This window comes from Portunus trituberculatus, chromosome 20, assembly GCF_017591435.1.
Source record: "Portunus trituberculatus isolate SZX2019 chromosome 20, ASM1759143v1, whole genome shotgun sequence".
NCBI lineage: Eukaryota > Metazoa > Arthropoda > Malacostraca > Decapoda > Portunidae > Portunus > Portunus trituberculatus.
Genome location: NC_059274.1, coordinates 4,907,501 through 4,925,000, shown reverse-complemented (window position 1 = coordinate 4,925,000; position 17,500 = coordinate 4,907,501). Strand labels below are relative to the sequence as shown.

Genomic DNA, 17,500 nt, shown 5'->3' with positions numbered 1-17,500 from the left:
GAAAGAAATAATTGTAATGGCACTCAGGTGACGCTCTGTGTTTCACCTCACCTGTTAATTACACAGTCAATTTGCTTTCGTTAGTTTTATTCGCCTTATTGAACCACCATCAACATTTCCACCATCATAAGAACATTCTGATTTTTTTTCCCCTGTGTACGTTTATTGTATTTTCAAAAGTTCAGCTTGATGTTCTTCGTAAACACTTCACCTGCAAAACTCAGACAGAACCTGTTTGGAAGTCAGGAGATATTTTTTTTGTTTTTCTAGTTTTTCTCCTTCCTGTGACTTGAAGTGTTTGAAAAGAGGGGTAACTAACAAGGCAACTCTAAAACTAAACTGGTCAACATTTTTTTCGACTTTTTTTACTTTTTTTGACCAGGAAGTTGAGTTGAGTGAGTTGTTTTCCTTTTTCCCCTCAGGCAGCCTCCTTGACACTTACAGAAATATAGGAAATAGAAAGATTAAAGAGTCAAAAATTCTCCTCTTACTTCAACGTTACCGAATATTGACTCTGAAATTTGAATATTGTCTGTCGTACTGGATAGTTATTGTTACCGGTATTCCTGTTCTCTTAGAGGTTAGGGTAGGTGAGATGCGGTGAGATGAGGTTACGTTAGGTTAGGTAACGTTAGCATAAGTTAGGTTAGGTTGCGTTACGTTACGTTGGGTTGAGTTACGTTAAGTTAGGTTACTTTAAGTTAGGTTGCATCAAGTTAGATTAATTTATCTTACATCAAGCTAAGTTACGTTAAGTTAGGTTACGTTAAGCTAGATTACGTCAGGTTAATTCTGGCTAGGTTATTTTGCGTTTGGTTGGGGTTAGATTTCATTTCTTATTTGCTGTATTTGTATTTCGTTTGTTAATCATTGTTATTATCAATGTGCATAGTATTCTCCTCTTCACATTCCCTGGAATATGTTACTGTATACTTATGTTTTGTTTTTCTTATTATTTTTGTCTCTGTTCAGCCTTTATATTCATATTTGAATTTCTCTTCTCTGCTTTAATCTCTTTGTTTCTCAAATTTGTATACTGTTCATTACATATTCATTCTATTCAGGTTTTCATTTATTCTCGGTGGTCACGTTTCATTACCGAAGTGTAATTTTTACCAGGGAAACTATTACTATTATATTTTCGTTGCAGAATTTCTAAACTGCCTTCAGTTCACTCCAGCAATAGATAACATTCATTTATTTGGTAGCTTCCCTTTTGTCAAAGCTGTCAGGCTGAAACCAAGTTGAAGTTGCACTCTCTCTCTCTCTCTCTCTCTCTCTCTCTCTCTCTCTCTCTCTCTCTCTCTCTCTCTCTCTCTCTCTCTCTCTCTCTCTCTCTCATTCTTCCATTCTCATTATTCTCATGTGAGTGTGTGTGTGTGTGTGTGTGTGTGTGTGTGTGTGTGTGTGTGTGTGTGTGTGTGTGTGTGTGTGTGTGTGTGTGTGTGTGTGTGTGTGTGTGTGCGTCAGTACAAGTATGTATATAACAATAAGTCCTATTTACTTGAATGCATATGAAGTGTACAGAGCGTGATCCTGTGTTTACTGAGTAAGGCAATAGGAAATATTAATGCCAGGGAACAACACAAACACACACACACTCACACACACACACACACACACACACACACACACACACACACACACACACACACACACATGGTATCTTTTATTACTATCCCCTCATATCAAAAGACAAGCTGCCATGAGATAACAAAGCAAACCATAATTAACAGAGGAGAAAGAACTGACAAAAATAGTTCAAGTTATCTACATAAAACGAAATAAAAAGCAGACAAATACACGCAGGAAGAATTAAGCTACTTTTTTTTCGAGGCTTGCTTTTAATCCTCATCGCGTTTAGTGCACCAATCGCCAAGCCAAAAAAAAAATGTATATAGAAAAAAAAGAAATCGGAAAAATATACTGCCACTCTTTCCCTCCGTGATGCAACAGCCAAGGTCATCCCAGGCATAAAACGAGGCCGTCCCGTGTCCATAACAGCGTGCTTCGTACACCACTTGAAGCTTACGAGTAAATTTTAAGTTCTTTCAGCAAATATAGATAAAAACGATGCAGTCAACTTTCATAAGGGGAAATATAAAGTGGTGTTTTTTGTTCGTTAGTTCTTGGCGGCGTTAACCAGATGGCGACGCTTAGTGATGATATTAATTTCCTGGCGGTGTCTATGTTACTGGTCCCGGCAGTGTCATCAGGGCAGGTAATGCAGTGATCAGGCGCTGTAAACATTTGGCAGTGGGTAAACATTGACTCCTGTACTTGTTTATGGTAATTATGTATGATCTAGTGGTACAGATTAATTGGTTTAGTTATTTTCTCGTTTTACTTTTCATTATCAGGTGTGCTGCTGTCGGTGCGCGCCTTCTCCCGTGCTGTTCGTAATATTTCACAAAAGTTGTCAAAGGATTTCAATTAATTTTATGGAAAAGTTGGTCTTGAGCCACGAAACAACTGATTAGATTTTGAAGTGGATGCGAATATTCATCCCGATCTTGGATATTTTTCAACATTCGTTGGCGTCAAGAGTTCTCCTTTCTGGCTTCCTCCCGCCGCGGTCAGTGTGGTGGCGACAGTGAAAATCAAATGAGTGCCTTCTACCTTTCATTGTTTTCTGATAGGCGCAGATTTCATAATGCTCTCCTGACTGCTATAAAATCTCTCTTACTTTACAGATAAATATATCCATAAATATTTGAAACACCTACGCCACAAAGTATTAAAGAAAAATGTTAACGGCAAACACACACAAGTACCTAAAACTCAAATCACTTTCACAGCAGCTTGGCATTTTTCTCCTCGAGGGAAATCGAAGTATTGGCCAACACCTGCCTGGCAACGCCTCGTGATGTTAAACGCTGAATAAGACTCCTGAAGAACTGCATATATGCCCGAGGACTGAAATTGCCTTCACGTAAAACGCAGCTTATTCGGGAAGCGAGCGGCGAAGACTGGAGATATACGGAGGCAAATTCGGCCAAGTTAAAATGGATCCAAGCGTTTAGGAGATATAAGACGAAATTACTCGATAATGAATGCATACTTGGCCGATGGTTCCGCCGCTAATGAAATTTCACCCCAACGATCGTACGCACACCTGTCGACGACCACTCACGCCACGGCATCCAGGTGAGGCACGCCGCGTCACACCAAGGCAGGACAGTAGCACAGGGTACGAAGGCACGGTAGCTTTGGCAGACAAAACATAACAATTATAGTCATGGTCAAAAGTCATAACAAGCTGCACTCACTCCTACTGTGTGGAGCTTTTTATTTTAATTGTAACTCCCTCCATCTGTTGAGACCTGTCAGTTATAAGTTATAAAGATATTCCCAGCAGACCACAGAACATACCACTGTGAGAAAACTTTAAATACAATGGAAGTTAGTGTGGCAGGATACTCGGCTTCTGAGTTCGATTATACCTCTAGCAACTTTCCCACCAATAGTGCTACATCTGCACCACCACCACCATTACTACTACTACTACTACTACTACTACTACTACTACTACTACTACTACTACTATTACTTCCACTACTACTACTACTATCACTACTACTACTACTACTATTATTATTACTACTACTACTACTTCTTCCACTACTACTATTACTACTATCACTACTACTACTACTATTACTACTACTACTACTACTCAAAAAACAAAAAAACAAAATTAAGTAAAAAATGACAGCAGTACCGACGTTACCATTAACAGCAACAACAATGTGCTTCACTAACCTCCGTCACAGGGCGGCCCGGAGGAGTGATAACACTAAAGCCGCTGCTAAGTACCTCAGCTCACGCATCCTATTTGTGCACGCCATCGTCTGCTGCGGCTTTGGATTAAAAAACAACTAACAACGCGCATGTAACTGCACCAAGAGAAGGGAAAAATAGCTCTTTGCGATTCTTGCCAACAGAAACATACCCTGACTGCGTACACGCTTCCTGAGAAAAAGAAAACGAAGAAGAGTACCTCACGTTCTTTATTAACCAAGATTGCTACGACAGAACGTGAAGAACATGTAATTTCCTCAGGTAATACCCGTCAAAAGCGAGCAGTATGACCGCAGCCAAACCAAAATATTATCATGGATTTATTATCAGGCTTATCACCAACAGCAGGTACTTAATGGCTGATTAAACAACGATTACTGTGCATCATTAGTCTATCATCAACACTCCCGCCGCGCGTCGCCACCACTCAGCCTCTGCTTAGGGAACGGCAAGGAGAGAGGGAGAGTCTTGTGGAGGTGCCGCTTCTGACCACAACAGCCCAGAAGTAACCAGGAAGCCGTAATTTGTAGTAGGAGTGGTAGTAGTAGTAACAGTAGTAGTAGTAGTAGTAGTAGTAGTAGTAGTAGTAGTAGTAGTAGTAGTAGTAGATATAGAAACAACAACAACAACAATAGCGGCACCAGTACTATATAATAATACCAGTAGCAGCAGCAGCAGCAGCAGCAGTGCATGGTGACACTGTTGGCGGTAGCAATACCTATGGAAAGAAGGGGACAGCAGGAGGGTCCACGTTAAGTATTCAGGCCATGAAGACTCCCCTGGTCATGCAAACCCTACACCCACACACCCACCCATCCAACCACTTATACTCCCCAAAGCCCGCAGGATGCCAAGAAAACTCTTCAACGCACTTTGGTTACAGCAAAAACCTGTAGTGGCCAAGGAGGCGGTGCGGGAACCCTTGCCTGGATTACGGCCAAAGTCCAACCGTGAAGCAGAGGAAGGAGGAGTGCAGGGACAAGACTAACACCAGCGCCAGAATCCTCTCTTCAGAAAAATTAGGAGCATCACGCAACACACGCATACCACAAGTGAAGGAGAGACCCCACGCGATTCCCAGTGCCTACGCCCTCCACGGATCACCACAAGGGCAGGAAGACCTCGCCCGTCCTCCACTTGTAACCTTATATATTTGCACCTCCTCCTCCAGCCAGACTCCCGGGCGACGGCGGCCATGGGAAGACCGACGGAAGGTCTTTCGTTAACTTTTCTTTTCATACCTTGTCATGTCGTGGTGTTATTGACTTCGATAATTTCCTCTCAGGTTTAAGACTCCGTGGTGAAGTTACCGTACTGTGCACCCTCGCCCCTGCCACTGACTTTCCCTTTTTGTCTACTTATGAAAGACGAGTCGAGCAATGCGACATTAAATGATGCTTTGAAGCTTTGTGACCAACTCAATGCCTCTTTTCATATCGCTAAGCTGCCTGTTTAGGAGAAAAAGGCTCCTTTCTCCCTTTTCCTCTCTTACGTTTCCTTTGAGGTGAAGAGGGTGACTCAGTTATCTTGCTTTTTGTAAAGCTTTGAGTTGAAGAGACGACGCCGTTGTGACGACTAAGTTGTACCAGGTCGCATAAATGGTGCTGGGACGAGCGAGGAATTCTGAAAGGAGGCGAAGGAAGAGAGGCAGGGGAAGGGAAAACAAGGACGGCACAAAAAGAAAAAAAAATGAGTCAAAGTTATGTTTTCGTTTTTTTCTTCGTGAAGAGACACGACAGGAGGGAGGAAATTAGAGAAAGCTCTTACAGAAGGTTTTGCAATACACTTTCTAAATATTTTTCCGTTTCTTTCCCTCTGTTCCCTCACAGTCTCCCCTCTGGCACACCTGTCTTCCCCTGCCTAACGCATCCCTCACCCTACCATAACCTTCCCTCATTCCTTGATAGCTGCGTCCTTCCATCCCTTAACTCACAGCACAGTACCTTCAGTTTCCAACCATCACCTGTCCCTCCCTTGTCTCCTTTCCCTACCTCGCCCATCACACCCTCCCTGATCCTATCTCACCTACTGTCATCTCCACACACAGACGTTCCAGTGACGAGGTTGCGGCCTGGTCGTTCCCTCAACCTGAGCAGCATCGAGGAAGGGGACGATGTTTACTTCGAGTGCTCCATCAAGGCCAACCCCCCCGTGACCCAGATCTCTTGGCTCCATGAGGTATCCATTTATTGGGCCCAGGAAGGTCGGGGTTTATCTGTAGTGGGTTATTAAGGAGTGATAGGGGTTTTGGTGGCTCACTCAGGGTTTTGTAGGGGTGGAAGAAAGCCGGTGAGGTTACTGAGGTCTTTTGAAAGCCTGATGAGGGACGAGAGAGTAGTTTGTGAGAAGATCGAACGTGGAAAACTGAGTAGGTTCAAGTTTATAGCGGAGTAATGGGACGAAGCAGTGAAAGAAAGTGTAAAAGTTTTGACAGAGAGAGAGAGAGAGAGAGAGAGAGAGAGAGAGAGAGAGAGAGAGAGAGAGAGAGAGAGAGAGAGAGAGAGAGAGAGAGAGAGAGAGAGAGAGAGAGAGAGAGAGAGAGAGAGAGAGAGATGTGGCACAAGTAGCACATGCGTGTGAAAGAGACTAAGGTTGATAGGAAAGGTAGGAAGGAGAAGAGAAGTGAGTTACAAGAACATAAGGTAAGTCGAAGGCAGGTGAGGGCAGGTGAGGGGAGAGGCGAGGGTGGTGGAGGGAGGGAGGAGCAATGTAACAAGGCGAGGGTTTGTGGTGAAAAGAGTATTACTCGTAACTGGAGAGCTGGGAACGTGGTTAGACTTGCTACGGGTGTTCTTCTCCCCTAAACGAACCTTACTAGACTGGAAAAAATACATGCTAAAGTCTCACCAGCCTCACAGTTTCCGATACCCTTGCCCTCTCGACCCCCACGCCAGTTTTATCTCCACCCCACAGCCTACCATCGCCAGCAGTGAAATTTTAGCCCCTCGCAACAAACCCCCTTCCGCTTCTAAGCCTTCTTTCACCACTAACCTTTACCCTTTACCGCAACCAATTTGGGATGATGCTTCTGGCCTTTCTCTTGGGACTGGCACTCTCAGTAGGGACTTTTTTTTCTCACTCATTTTGTTACCCTGGTTCAGTGTCCCTCATATATAAAAGTTTTCGCCTTTACTCTCCTCTCAGTATACAATTTTTCCTTCGTTTTGTTATCATTAGTTAGGGTCTCTCTAATATAACATTTTCGTCTTTACTTTCCTCTCAGTATGATTTTTTTTTTCTTCCTTTCGTTATTCTTGGTCAATGTCCCTCTTATATGAAAAAAACCACTCGCCTTTTGCTCTCTTCTCAGTGGATAATTTTCTAGCTCTTTCTTCGTTACTCTTCCTAAGTGTCTCTCTACTATAAAAGAAAATCGCCTTTTCTCTCCTCTCAATAAGTATTTTTTCCCTTCTTTTTGCTACCCTCGTTTAGTGTCTCTCTTATATACAAAACTCCGCCTTTTCTCCCTCTCAGGGTAAGAAACTAGAGCATAACGTGACTGCAGGAGTGATTATCAGCAACCAATCGCTCGTCCTGCAGAAGGTGACGAGAGATGAGTCAGGGAACTACTACTGCGTCGCCACCAACATCGAGGGTGACGGCCACTCCAACCCCATCGTCCTCCGAGTCAAGTGTAAGTATGAGAGTGCAGGGCCTGAATGTGAAGGGAACTCTCGTACTTCACTCTGATGATCTAACTATACTCTAAGGGCTGATTGTCTTAAGCGGATAAATGTGACTTAGCACTTAACCGGGGGGCAAGGCAAGGGAGGGTCCGTTTTTTATAGACGTTGAAAGGATGGGAAAAATCTTCGCACGGGTTGGAGCGTTTCAAAGAGCTGAGTCCTTTTCGCGAGGCACAAAGAGATGATGGATAAGGTGTGCGTGGTAGAGTGTGTGTGTGTGTGTGTGTGTGTGTGTGTGTGTGTGTGTGTGTGTGTGTGTGTGTGTGTGTGTGTGTGTGTGTGTGTGTGTGTGTGTGTGTATGTGTGTCTGTGTGTACTCTCCTGTCTATCTTTCCGTGCAACAATGGGAGGGAAAAAATCAGTGCCTCCCGGTCGTCATTTGCCACACACTCCCTGGTAAAACATGCGTAGCAGCGGCAGGTGTTCGACAGCATTTAATTTGCACGGCAACGCAAACACTCATGTCGCCAGCGCTTTGAGTTGTATTAAGTGTCAGGCAAACACAGCAGAGGCAACATTTCCTGCATGTGTTAATGAATCACAGCAGGAGGGGAGTTACCTGGCGACGTCGAGGGCCACGACAGGTGAGGGAACTAATTAGGCGACAGGTTTAATTTATCAGGCGTAAGGTGTGAAGTGAGGCCTTCTCAGTCCCCCTGCCAGCCTGCATTACACGTTATTGAGGGTTCGTGCCCTTGCACATTTCATTACGTATCACCACTGTCACCTCTCCGTCTCCTCCCTCACCTATGTACCTTCTCACTCTTCTCTTCACCCTACAAATTTTCCTCGTCTTTCTGCCTTATCCCCTTTAAACCTGCCGCTCCCTCACTCGCCATCAAAGTCTGAGTTGATAGCAAAACCCATAGAAACACCATCTCGTGCGGTGAAGTACTATATAGGAAAAGCCTTAACATCTAAACGGTCTGCGAAGGGACGAAAAAATGTTATTAATTTTATACAACAGCGTAATTCTCATCTCCCCACCTCTACAAAAAAAAATCATCATAATTGGCTGCAAACTTTTAGTATGAAAAGAATAACCTCGTTCGTTTTTTATGTAAATATTTGGAAACAAGTATTAGCATCGCTACAGAAATTCTATCTAAACACTAAAATATGGAGCGATTTTCTGCTGCGTAACTCACACAAACCGTTCACAGACAGCTTATGTGAACCAGAAAAAAATGTTATGAAACGAAGCACTGACCTCGGAGCTAAGCTACTAAACACACACACACACACACACACACACACACACACACACACACACACACACACATTTACGGAAAAAACATATACTTGCCAAAAAAACATTTACAATATCGACAAATGTGACAAAAACAAAAACAATATGGGATGGGATGCAACTACCGCGATTTGTACCCATAAAAACACAAATAGGTAAACACACACACACACACACACACACACACACACACACACACACACACACACACACACACACACACACACACACACATACACACACATGCATTTATTACCTACTAGAAAATTAACCGAAGCCCCTTTTGGTCTTAATTAGTTTCTCTATACATAAAAGGTACAAAATGTAAGTTAATAAACAAGAAGTGTCCCTTACAAATACATTCACTTCTTTTTACTGTACAGGATATAACATTTTCAGCGAGGGGGAGAGGGAAAAGGAGAAGGGTGTAGGAAGAGTGAGAGGGAGGGCGGTAGGGGAAGAGAGCGAGGAAGGGGGAAGAGTAACACATAAAGGCGAGGTCGTGGTAACAAATGAGAACCTATAGGAAAGAAAATCGTATCCAGGGCTTTAGTCTCGACAAGTTCCTTCTTTTTAGTTCTTTCCCTCCTACTCTTTGCCCTGGACTAAGAACACCACTCTTAACACATTACGAAATCATAAAGGTGGACAATTAGTGCAATTAAAAAAATGCAGCAAGTTATGTTTTTTTTAATACCTCAGGAAAAATTACCAAAAATATGAAAGAAAACTGGATAAAAGCGAAAAAAATTGGATGAAAGCGAAAAATCTGCACCTGATGCTGCTCTCTAAAAAAATCGTGAGAAATGAGATCTAAAAGCGAGACCAGTTTAGTGTTTGGTGACTTGCTACTCCTCTGCTGAAGTATTTGTGTCAAAGGTAAAGGAGATACAAAGAGAAGCAGAGAGTTCCAGATTTTACCACTGAAACAGATCTCTATCATTAAGGTGAACAGAGTAGTGCTCAAGTTAAGTGCAAAGTGTTGTCCAGCGAGGCAGCAAGAGCAGGGAGAGGCAATCAGTCAACAGGTTCAGAAAAACAATAGCCATGGCCGTAATGGTAGAAGAGAGAAATAGACGAAAATCGCAAAATGTTTGAATAGAAATGTTTCCTCTGGTGACGCCAAGCATGGGACGCGAGAACAATATGTAACTTTCTATAACAGGAATTGCAGCATTACATATATTTCAAAAACGAAACAAAAAAAAAAAATAGTACACAATTCCTTCCATTAATTGAGCTGGAATGAAGAGACTATATAATGTTTAGTGTTTACTTGCCTTGCACTAACCTTCATTAATATCTGCAGCGGTAGTTCCACTCATTTCTAAACGATACATAGACCGTGCTTGTCACCTCATAACAATAAGCTGTCCCCATGAAAGGTTGGGAGGTCACCGACATCAGCCTTTGTCTATAGAGATGCTCGTGGCACTAGAGAGTACGTTGTTTTCCTCCAAACTTCCAGCCACTAAACCTGGGATAGCGTTTACTTGCATATGTAACTTGCTCTCTGCTTCCATGCTCTGACGCAATAGTCATCCTAGGAAGACACACGTTGCCACTGACATGTAGATGCACTCTGAGGAAGACACGAACACTATAGGACATTTTCTATTTAGATGTGTTTTTTCTGCCATTTCATTTACAGACTTTACTACAACAATGAGTGCAATGCGACTTTGCGACTTCACTTACTTTCCTTTTTATTTCAGCCGCTCACGCCATCACACAGGCCTCGGTGATCATAGGAATGAAGGGAACAAAATAATAATATGAATTATCGTTTTAAAGAGAAGGTATCATGGCATACCACTTTAAATATCATTTATTATCATGTGCAACGCTATTTCTCTGCTACTTGTCTTCTCTCCGTCCCTCCCACTCTTACCTCTCCCTCCATCCCTCCTACCACCTACTTCCCACCTATGTTCTCTCCTGTGTCTCCTCTCTCTCCCGGTTTACAACAACACATATTTCTCCCTGTAATAATTATTTTGTTTACCCTTTTCTCATCGCGTTCCTTGTATCATATTCTTTTTATTATCTCACATGGGGTCCTCTGTTCCTCTCCATACCTTCTGCTCACCTTTGCACTTCCTCCCCTCGTCTCTCTCAGCCGTGCTCCCTTAATTCTTACATATAGCTAGCAAGTCTATGAATTCTCTACAATTTTTTTACCAATATATCGAGGAATGATCGAAATTCTAGGTCCATATGTTTGTTTTCATTGCTGTACCATATTGTTGCGTCGACTTTCAGCATCCGTTGAACAATATGAGAAAGATAAATGTTGTGACCGTACAGGAATCCCTCTCAGCTTCCGTCACCTTTACGATGTCCTGTCTTACCTCTCGGCTATCACACTTAATGCACCTTCCTTCCCATCAACGCCCGTCACTCTCTTCTGTCCATCTTTACCACATCCCTACCTCTTTACCTCCCGCGACCCTAGCAGCCCCTCACCTCCTCCTAATCACCCTTGCAGACGCTCCAGTGTGTAAGGAGGGTCAGGAGGCTTACCACGGCGCGGCCAAGCATGAGGAGGTGCAGATCCCATGCCAGGTGGATGCTCACCCTCTGCCGACCTCCTTCAAGTGGACCTTCAACAACAGTGGCGAAAGTGTTGACATTCCCCAGGTAAGACGCAAGGCCAGCGAGAGTAGGGACGCACACCGACCTGGATAAACCCACAGGAAACAGGATCGAGTGTATTATTAAAGAGTCTGGAGCGGAAGGAAAGGGGACTTAAGTGCGAAATGAGGAGGATTTGGGCGATGAGAAAGGATTAGGTGTGAAATGAAGGAGGAGAAGGAGAAGAAGGGGATAGAAGAGGATTGAGAATGACAAGGATCAGTTCAATACAGAAAAATTATATATATATATATATATATATATATATATATATATATATATATATATATATATATATATATATATATCATTGACTTGCAGGTGTGTAAAAGGCAAGCAACAGGTGAGCCTGAGGATATACGTGGTTGCTTATTTAAGGGAAGGGTCCGTTAGGAAAAATATTCACGGAAGGAAAATGGATGACAAAAATTAGTTTTCCTTGGAAACTTCTTAAGCTCTCTCTCTCTCTCTCTCTCTCTCTCTCTCTCTCTCTCTCTCTCTCTCTTGACATCACCTTGATTCCACTTTCCTCCCATCTCTTTTTTTTCCCTCTCTCTCTGTCTTCATCTGTCACTGGTGCTTCTCCTCTGCTTCATCTCCTACCTGATCCATTTTATTTCCCTCTCTCTCCTCCTTCCTCCTAGTCCTGCAATCGCATCTTCCTCGTCACTTTTTTTTCGTGAATCCAGGAATAGAGGAGGAGAGAGCGAGGAAATATAAATAAGAAAGAGAAGAGAAAAGGAGGAGGTGAAAAAAAATAGACATGGTGCCTTCACTGGTGTGGGAACGTTCTCCTTGATTAGGTTCAGTTGTTACCATTTTTTGCTTGCCTTCTTTACTTTTTTCCATTTTTTTCAATATTTGTACTGTTATATGTAAGGACACAAGGCCAGATTTCCATATTTTTTCTGCTTTATTGGTGTGGTTCCTTTCCTCTTTATAGTTTCGTATCAGTTTCATTTTACTCATCCCTTCTATTCGCCTTGCTTTCAATTACCATTTATCATTTATCTGATGCTATGGGATGTTCCTCCATGCTGCCCGTTTCTCTTATCTCCTTTCCTCCCTCCCCTTTATCGTACGTCACCCTTTCCCCTCTCGTTCCCTTCCATTCCATTCTCTCTCTCTCTCTCTCTCTCTCTCTCTCTCTCTCTCTCTCTCTCTCTCTCTCTCTCTCTCTCTCTCTCTCCTTGTTCACCTCTGCCCCCAATATCTTCACACTCCCCCTCTTTTCTCTCAATACTTTCCCTTCCTCCCCTCACTCGAGTCACTTCGTCTCCCCAACTATCTCCCCAAAATTTCGACTTTCTCTCCAACCCTTGCACCGCCAGTCTCTCTTTCTCTCCCTCTCCCTTTCTCCCTTGCACAGTAGCAATTCGTTTGTTTCTTCCTTTCCTTTCCACTCTTCCCTTCTACCTCCACTCACTCCTTCCTCCCTCCTTGTTATTCTTATCTTTCCGTCCCTTCCTTCCTTTCTTCCTTCCCTTTTCCTTCCTTGTGCTCCGATTTCTTCACAGGCTTTCTTTATGTCTCTTTCTTGTGTCCCTTCTTCCGTTCTTGTTTCTCGCTCTCTCTCTCTCACTCAGGTTTAATCTTCCCATTTCCTCACCTCAGACGCATACGGATAAGCGAGGGTGGCAGTCCACGGTTCGCTACACGCCAAACACGGAGCTGGACTACGGAACGATGCTCTGCTGGGGGACTAATCCTGTAGGGACTCAGCTCACCCCCTGTGTCTTCCATATCTTCCCCGCTGGTAAGTTACTCCAGTTTTCTCCCCAAACCAAGACATAGACTCAATTTTCTTCCTGGTTTACTTAATTTCTACTCGTCGTCGCCTTCTTTGTATTGTTATAGATGTTTTCTTCTTCTTTTCTCTTTTTCTTCTTCTTCTTCCTTTTAATGTCCTCTTTTATCTTCTTTTTATCATTTCCAGTCATTATATTTCTTTCTTTTCATTCGGTCTTTTTTCTATCTTCCTTTACCTTTTATTTATCGTCTTTTCTTGCAATTCATCATTCTGATCAATCTTCTTTCTTCTCCTCTTCCTCCTCCTTCTTGTTTGTCTCTCCTCTTTATTCTCCTCTCTTCTATCCATCACCTTTTCCTCGACCTGATGTTCCATCTCACCCCAGTGACTCATCATTATCGTCCCTCTCATTATCCTCTTCCTCCTCATTCGCCTCTTCCTCTTTCACCTCCTCCTCCTTCCGTCTCGCATTTCATCCTTACTCCCTTATGACGTATTTCACCGCCTGCTCGTTTATCACCAGGACAAACACACACACACACGCACACACACACACACACACACACACACACACACACACACACACACACACACACACACACACATGCACCTAAGACGTTTGTACTCGCTCACTCACTCATCTGCTCGCTCTCTTCGCAGAAATATAACTTTTATTTCCAATCACTCGTCCAGGGTCGCAACTCGAAGCTTTTAACATGTATAGTTCCTTCACCATCCTTCACCACGCCCCTCATCACTACCATAGCCACGCCCATCATCACCCAATGTACTCTCCCTCAAAACATTATCTATCTACACCCAGTTACGCATCACTTTACGTACACATTTCCCTTACCATTCTACCTCAGCACTGCCACTTTACATAGCCATTCTCTCATCCCTGCATCTAACACTCTCTACTCTAACACCCCGTCAATAATCGCCCCTAACGCTTCCCTTACCTGTTATTGACGTGGCTTGATATCTCACACATACGTCCATCATTGACAGACGCACCTGCTAACACACACACACTAGCATATGGGACAATCAGACGCGAATAGATGCCAGAGTATTAGTGTGTGTGTATTTGTATGTTTTTTCTCCTCTCTCCCTCACCAGGCCGCCCTGACCCCGTTCATAACTGCTCGGTGTATAACTTGTCTGTGACGGTGGTGAACGCTCGCTGTGTGGCGGGCTTTGATGGGGGACTCCCGCAAACGTTTATCCTTGAACTCTACGAGCCTCACTCACACAAACTATTAGCCAACGTAACCAGCAAGGTGAGTCTTTCCCTGTGTGTGTGTGTGTGTGTGTGTGTGTGTGTGTGTGTGTGTGTGTGTGTGTGTGTGTGTGTGTGTGTGTGTACAGTTTCTAATTTCACATTTCAGTGGCGTATGAAAAAAAAATCTAGCTTTATTATTTGTTGATTGAACTGCTCTTTTCGTGCCGTGGTGGTGGTGGTGGTGGTGGTGGTGGTGGTGGTGGTGGTTGTGGTGGTGCTAGTACTGGTGGTAGTGGAAAAGGATGTTGATGTTTGTTTTGTAGCTTTGAGTGGTATAAAATGTGTGTGTGTGTGTGTTTCACTGTTTGATCTGCTGCAGTCTCTGACGAGACAGCCAGACGTCACCCTACGGAACGAGCTCAGAGCACATTATTTCCGATCTTCGGATAGGCCTGAGACCAGGCACACACCACACACCGGGACAACAAGGTCACAACTCCTCGATTTACATCCCGTACCTACTCACTGCTAGGTGAACAGGGGCTACACGTGAAAGGAGACACACCCAAATATCTCCACCCGGCCGGGGAATCGAACCCCGGTCCTCTGGCTTGTGAAGCCAGCGCTCTAACCACTGAGCTACCGGGTGTGTGTGTGTGTGTGTGTGTGTGTGTGTGTGTGTGTGTGTGAACTCCCACGCTCTGGGGTAACAAGGGGAGGGGGATGGGGTGTGTCGTGTGTTGTTTCGCAGAAGGGAGAGTGGAAAGTGATGAAAGACAGAGTGAATTGAAGGCAGGTAATATGCAGAAGTAGGAAAGACAGGTGTGTGGCGTTTGTATTTTGGTGGCAGGTACAAGAAGCTGAAAATATCGTGTTTCTTTTTTTCATCCTCTCTCTCGGTCTACGTGTTTGCTTGTCTTCTATTTTTCTTCCTTCATCCTTTTTTAATCCATGTTTATGTTCTCCCTTCTAACTTACTTCTTGTTAATCTCTTCTTTTTAGCAATTATTTTTTTTCTTGGTTATATTTTCAAGCTCTTCTTCCTCAGTTAAACACATTTCTGACTTTATTTTCATTCGCTTTACGTTCCTTTCTTCTCTCTCTCTCTCTCTCTCTCTCTCTCTCTCTCTCTCTCTCTCTCTCTCTTCTTCTTCTTCTTCTTCTTCTTCTTCTTCTTCTTCTTCTTCTTCTTCTTCTTCTTCTTCCTTGTTCTTGTTTACCCTTGTTTCTGAACGTTTTTTTTTTCTTATGTTTTATAGTTTTTCTACACGTGTGCATTTTTTATTTATTTTGTTATTTCTTATTCCTCTTTCCCCTCCTTTTCCTCATTCTCTTCCTCGTTTTTTGTTTTTTCCCTCCTCCTTTTCGTCCTCCTCCTCCTCCTCCTCCTCCTCCTCCTCCTCCTCCTCCTTGCACTGAATATATCATTTTACTTTATATTTCAAGCGTTATTTTTCTTGACACTTTCTTTTCGTGTCTCGTCCTTGTCCTCCTTCACTTTCTCCTCATGCTTCCTTCATCTCCTAACAAACTGCGTCGCAACTTTCCTTCCACTTCATGCCTCTATATACGTGTTTACGTATTGCCACCCCCTGATTATTACGCTCACCGGAGTTTTACGGACGAGTTCCTATAGAGACCAAGCAGTAAGGCAGGTAAAGACACAATACCACCGAACTGTGTCGCGTAGTGGTGTATTGAAAGGTGAGGTTCGATGGAGTGTTTTCCGAGTCTAAGAGAGGAAAAGTCAAGTTGTTTTGCGGGTGAGGATGCAAATCAAGGTGTTATGCTGAGATGTGGTATGCAAGCCAGGTGAGATTAGAGTAGCATTGCAGGTGAGATCAGAGGTTTTGCAGGTGAGATTACAGTACCATTGCAGGTGAGATCAGAGGTTTTGCAGGTGAGATTAGCGCTGTAGGTGAGATCAGAGGTTTGGCAGGTGAGATTAAAGTTGCGTTACAGATTTGAGATACAGTCCAGGTGAAACAAGGAAAGTGATGCAAGTGAGATTAGAACTATTTGCAGATGAGACTAGAGATGTGTTACGGATTAGGAATGTGATGGTGGTGAGATTAGGAAAGTGGTGGAGGTGAGATAAGGTATGCTGCAGGTGGCACTGTGTTGCATTGCAGGTGCCGGAGTTCAGCGTACCAGGGCTTTCCGCCGGGCTGGCACTGATGGGCGTTGTGTTTTCCACGAACGAGAAGGGGCGCGGCGAAATGGTCTCTTTCCCCGCCTACACCATCAAGGACGTTGCCGAGAGACGAACAGGTGAGACACAACGATCCCCTTTAGGTAATATTCCACACCTCGACAACTGCTGGACTCGATTTTTACGCCCCTTTACTCCTGTTAACTCCCTGTGCACGCGAAATGACCGTCAGCCGCCGATTTCTGCAGGTGACTATTCTCCAACGCTGAAGAGTCTTGCTTCTTCTACTTCCACCAGTTTGTAGTGGAAACTATAGAGATTTTCAAGACATTTTTGACGACTAGTGGTAGTTTAACGCTGATTCTGCCATGATAATGTTTGAGAATTGTTTTATGATCATTTCTAAGGGTTTTGGAAATAGCCTGAATGTCTGAATGTGATAACAAAACGCACAACTATTTGACTGTTACTATGAGTATATCACATATTTCATGAGCAATCATACATAACTTCAGAGCAAAAATGAAACTGCAAACACTAAAATTTTTAAACTATTCAATTATTTCTTTGCTGTTAAAGACTTCATTTAAAATCATACACAATACACAGATATTACACGATTATTATTCCTTTTTAAGCTTAAAGAGCGATGGCAGTCAGCTAAAGGATTAAGTCTCAGTATTCATAAGAAGAAACAATGACCTTCCCTCAAATAACATTGTAGAATGATTTCTCCTCCCGTCTGCTCCCAATACACGCGAGATTACGGTCAGGAACACGATTTATGGCGTGCTTATGGACAAGGTCGCCACGCAAATAGAGACACGTAACGACTTTAAAGCAGTATTCCTCCCACGCTACGTCCTCTATACACCTCACATGTCCTTCCTCACGGCTTGACTGTATTTCGTGTATATACTATTTTAATATGTATAATGGCAGACAGACAGGCAGACAGATGATATTTGGCTTTCCTTCAGGTAAAATCACATCACACTGAGAC

The 17,500-nt window shown here is 43.4% G+C and overlaps 1 protein-coding gene across 1 annotated transcript in view; it reads left to right on the top strand.

Moving 5' to 3' along the window:
* LOC123506709 (hemicentin-1-like) overlaps positions 1-17,500 on the top strand; it is a 76,594-nt gene that overhangs the window by 52,403 nt on the left and 6,691 nt on the right. The window contains exons 7-12 of the mRNA XM_045258977.1: positions 5,849-5,979; positions 7,276-7,435; positions 11,225-11,376; positions 12,985-13,126; positions 14,243-14,403; positions 16,478-16,616. Of these exons, the coding sequence (XP_045114912.1) occupies positions 5,849-5,979; positions 7,276-7,435; positions 11,225-11,376; positions 12,985-13,126; positions 14,243-14,403; positions 16,478-16,616 (885 nt within the window). The remainder of the gene's footprint in view (positions 1-5,848; positions 5,980-7,275; positions 7,436-11,224; positions 11,377-12,984; positions 13,127-14,242; positions 14,404-16,477; positions 16,617-17,500) is intronic.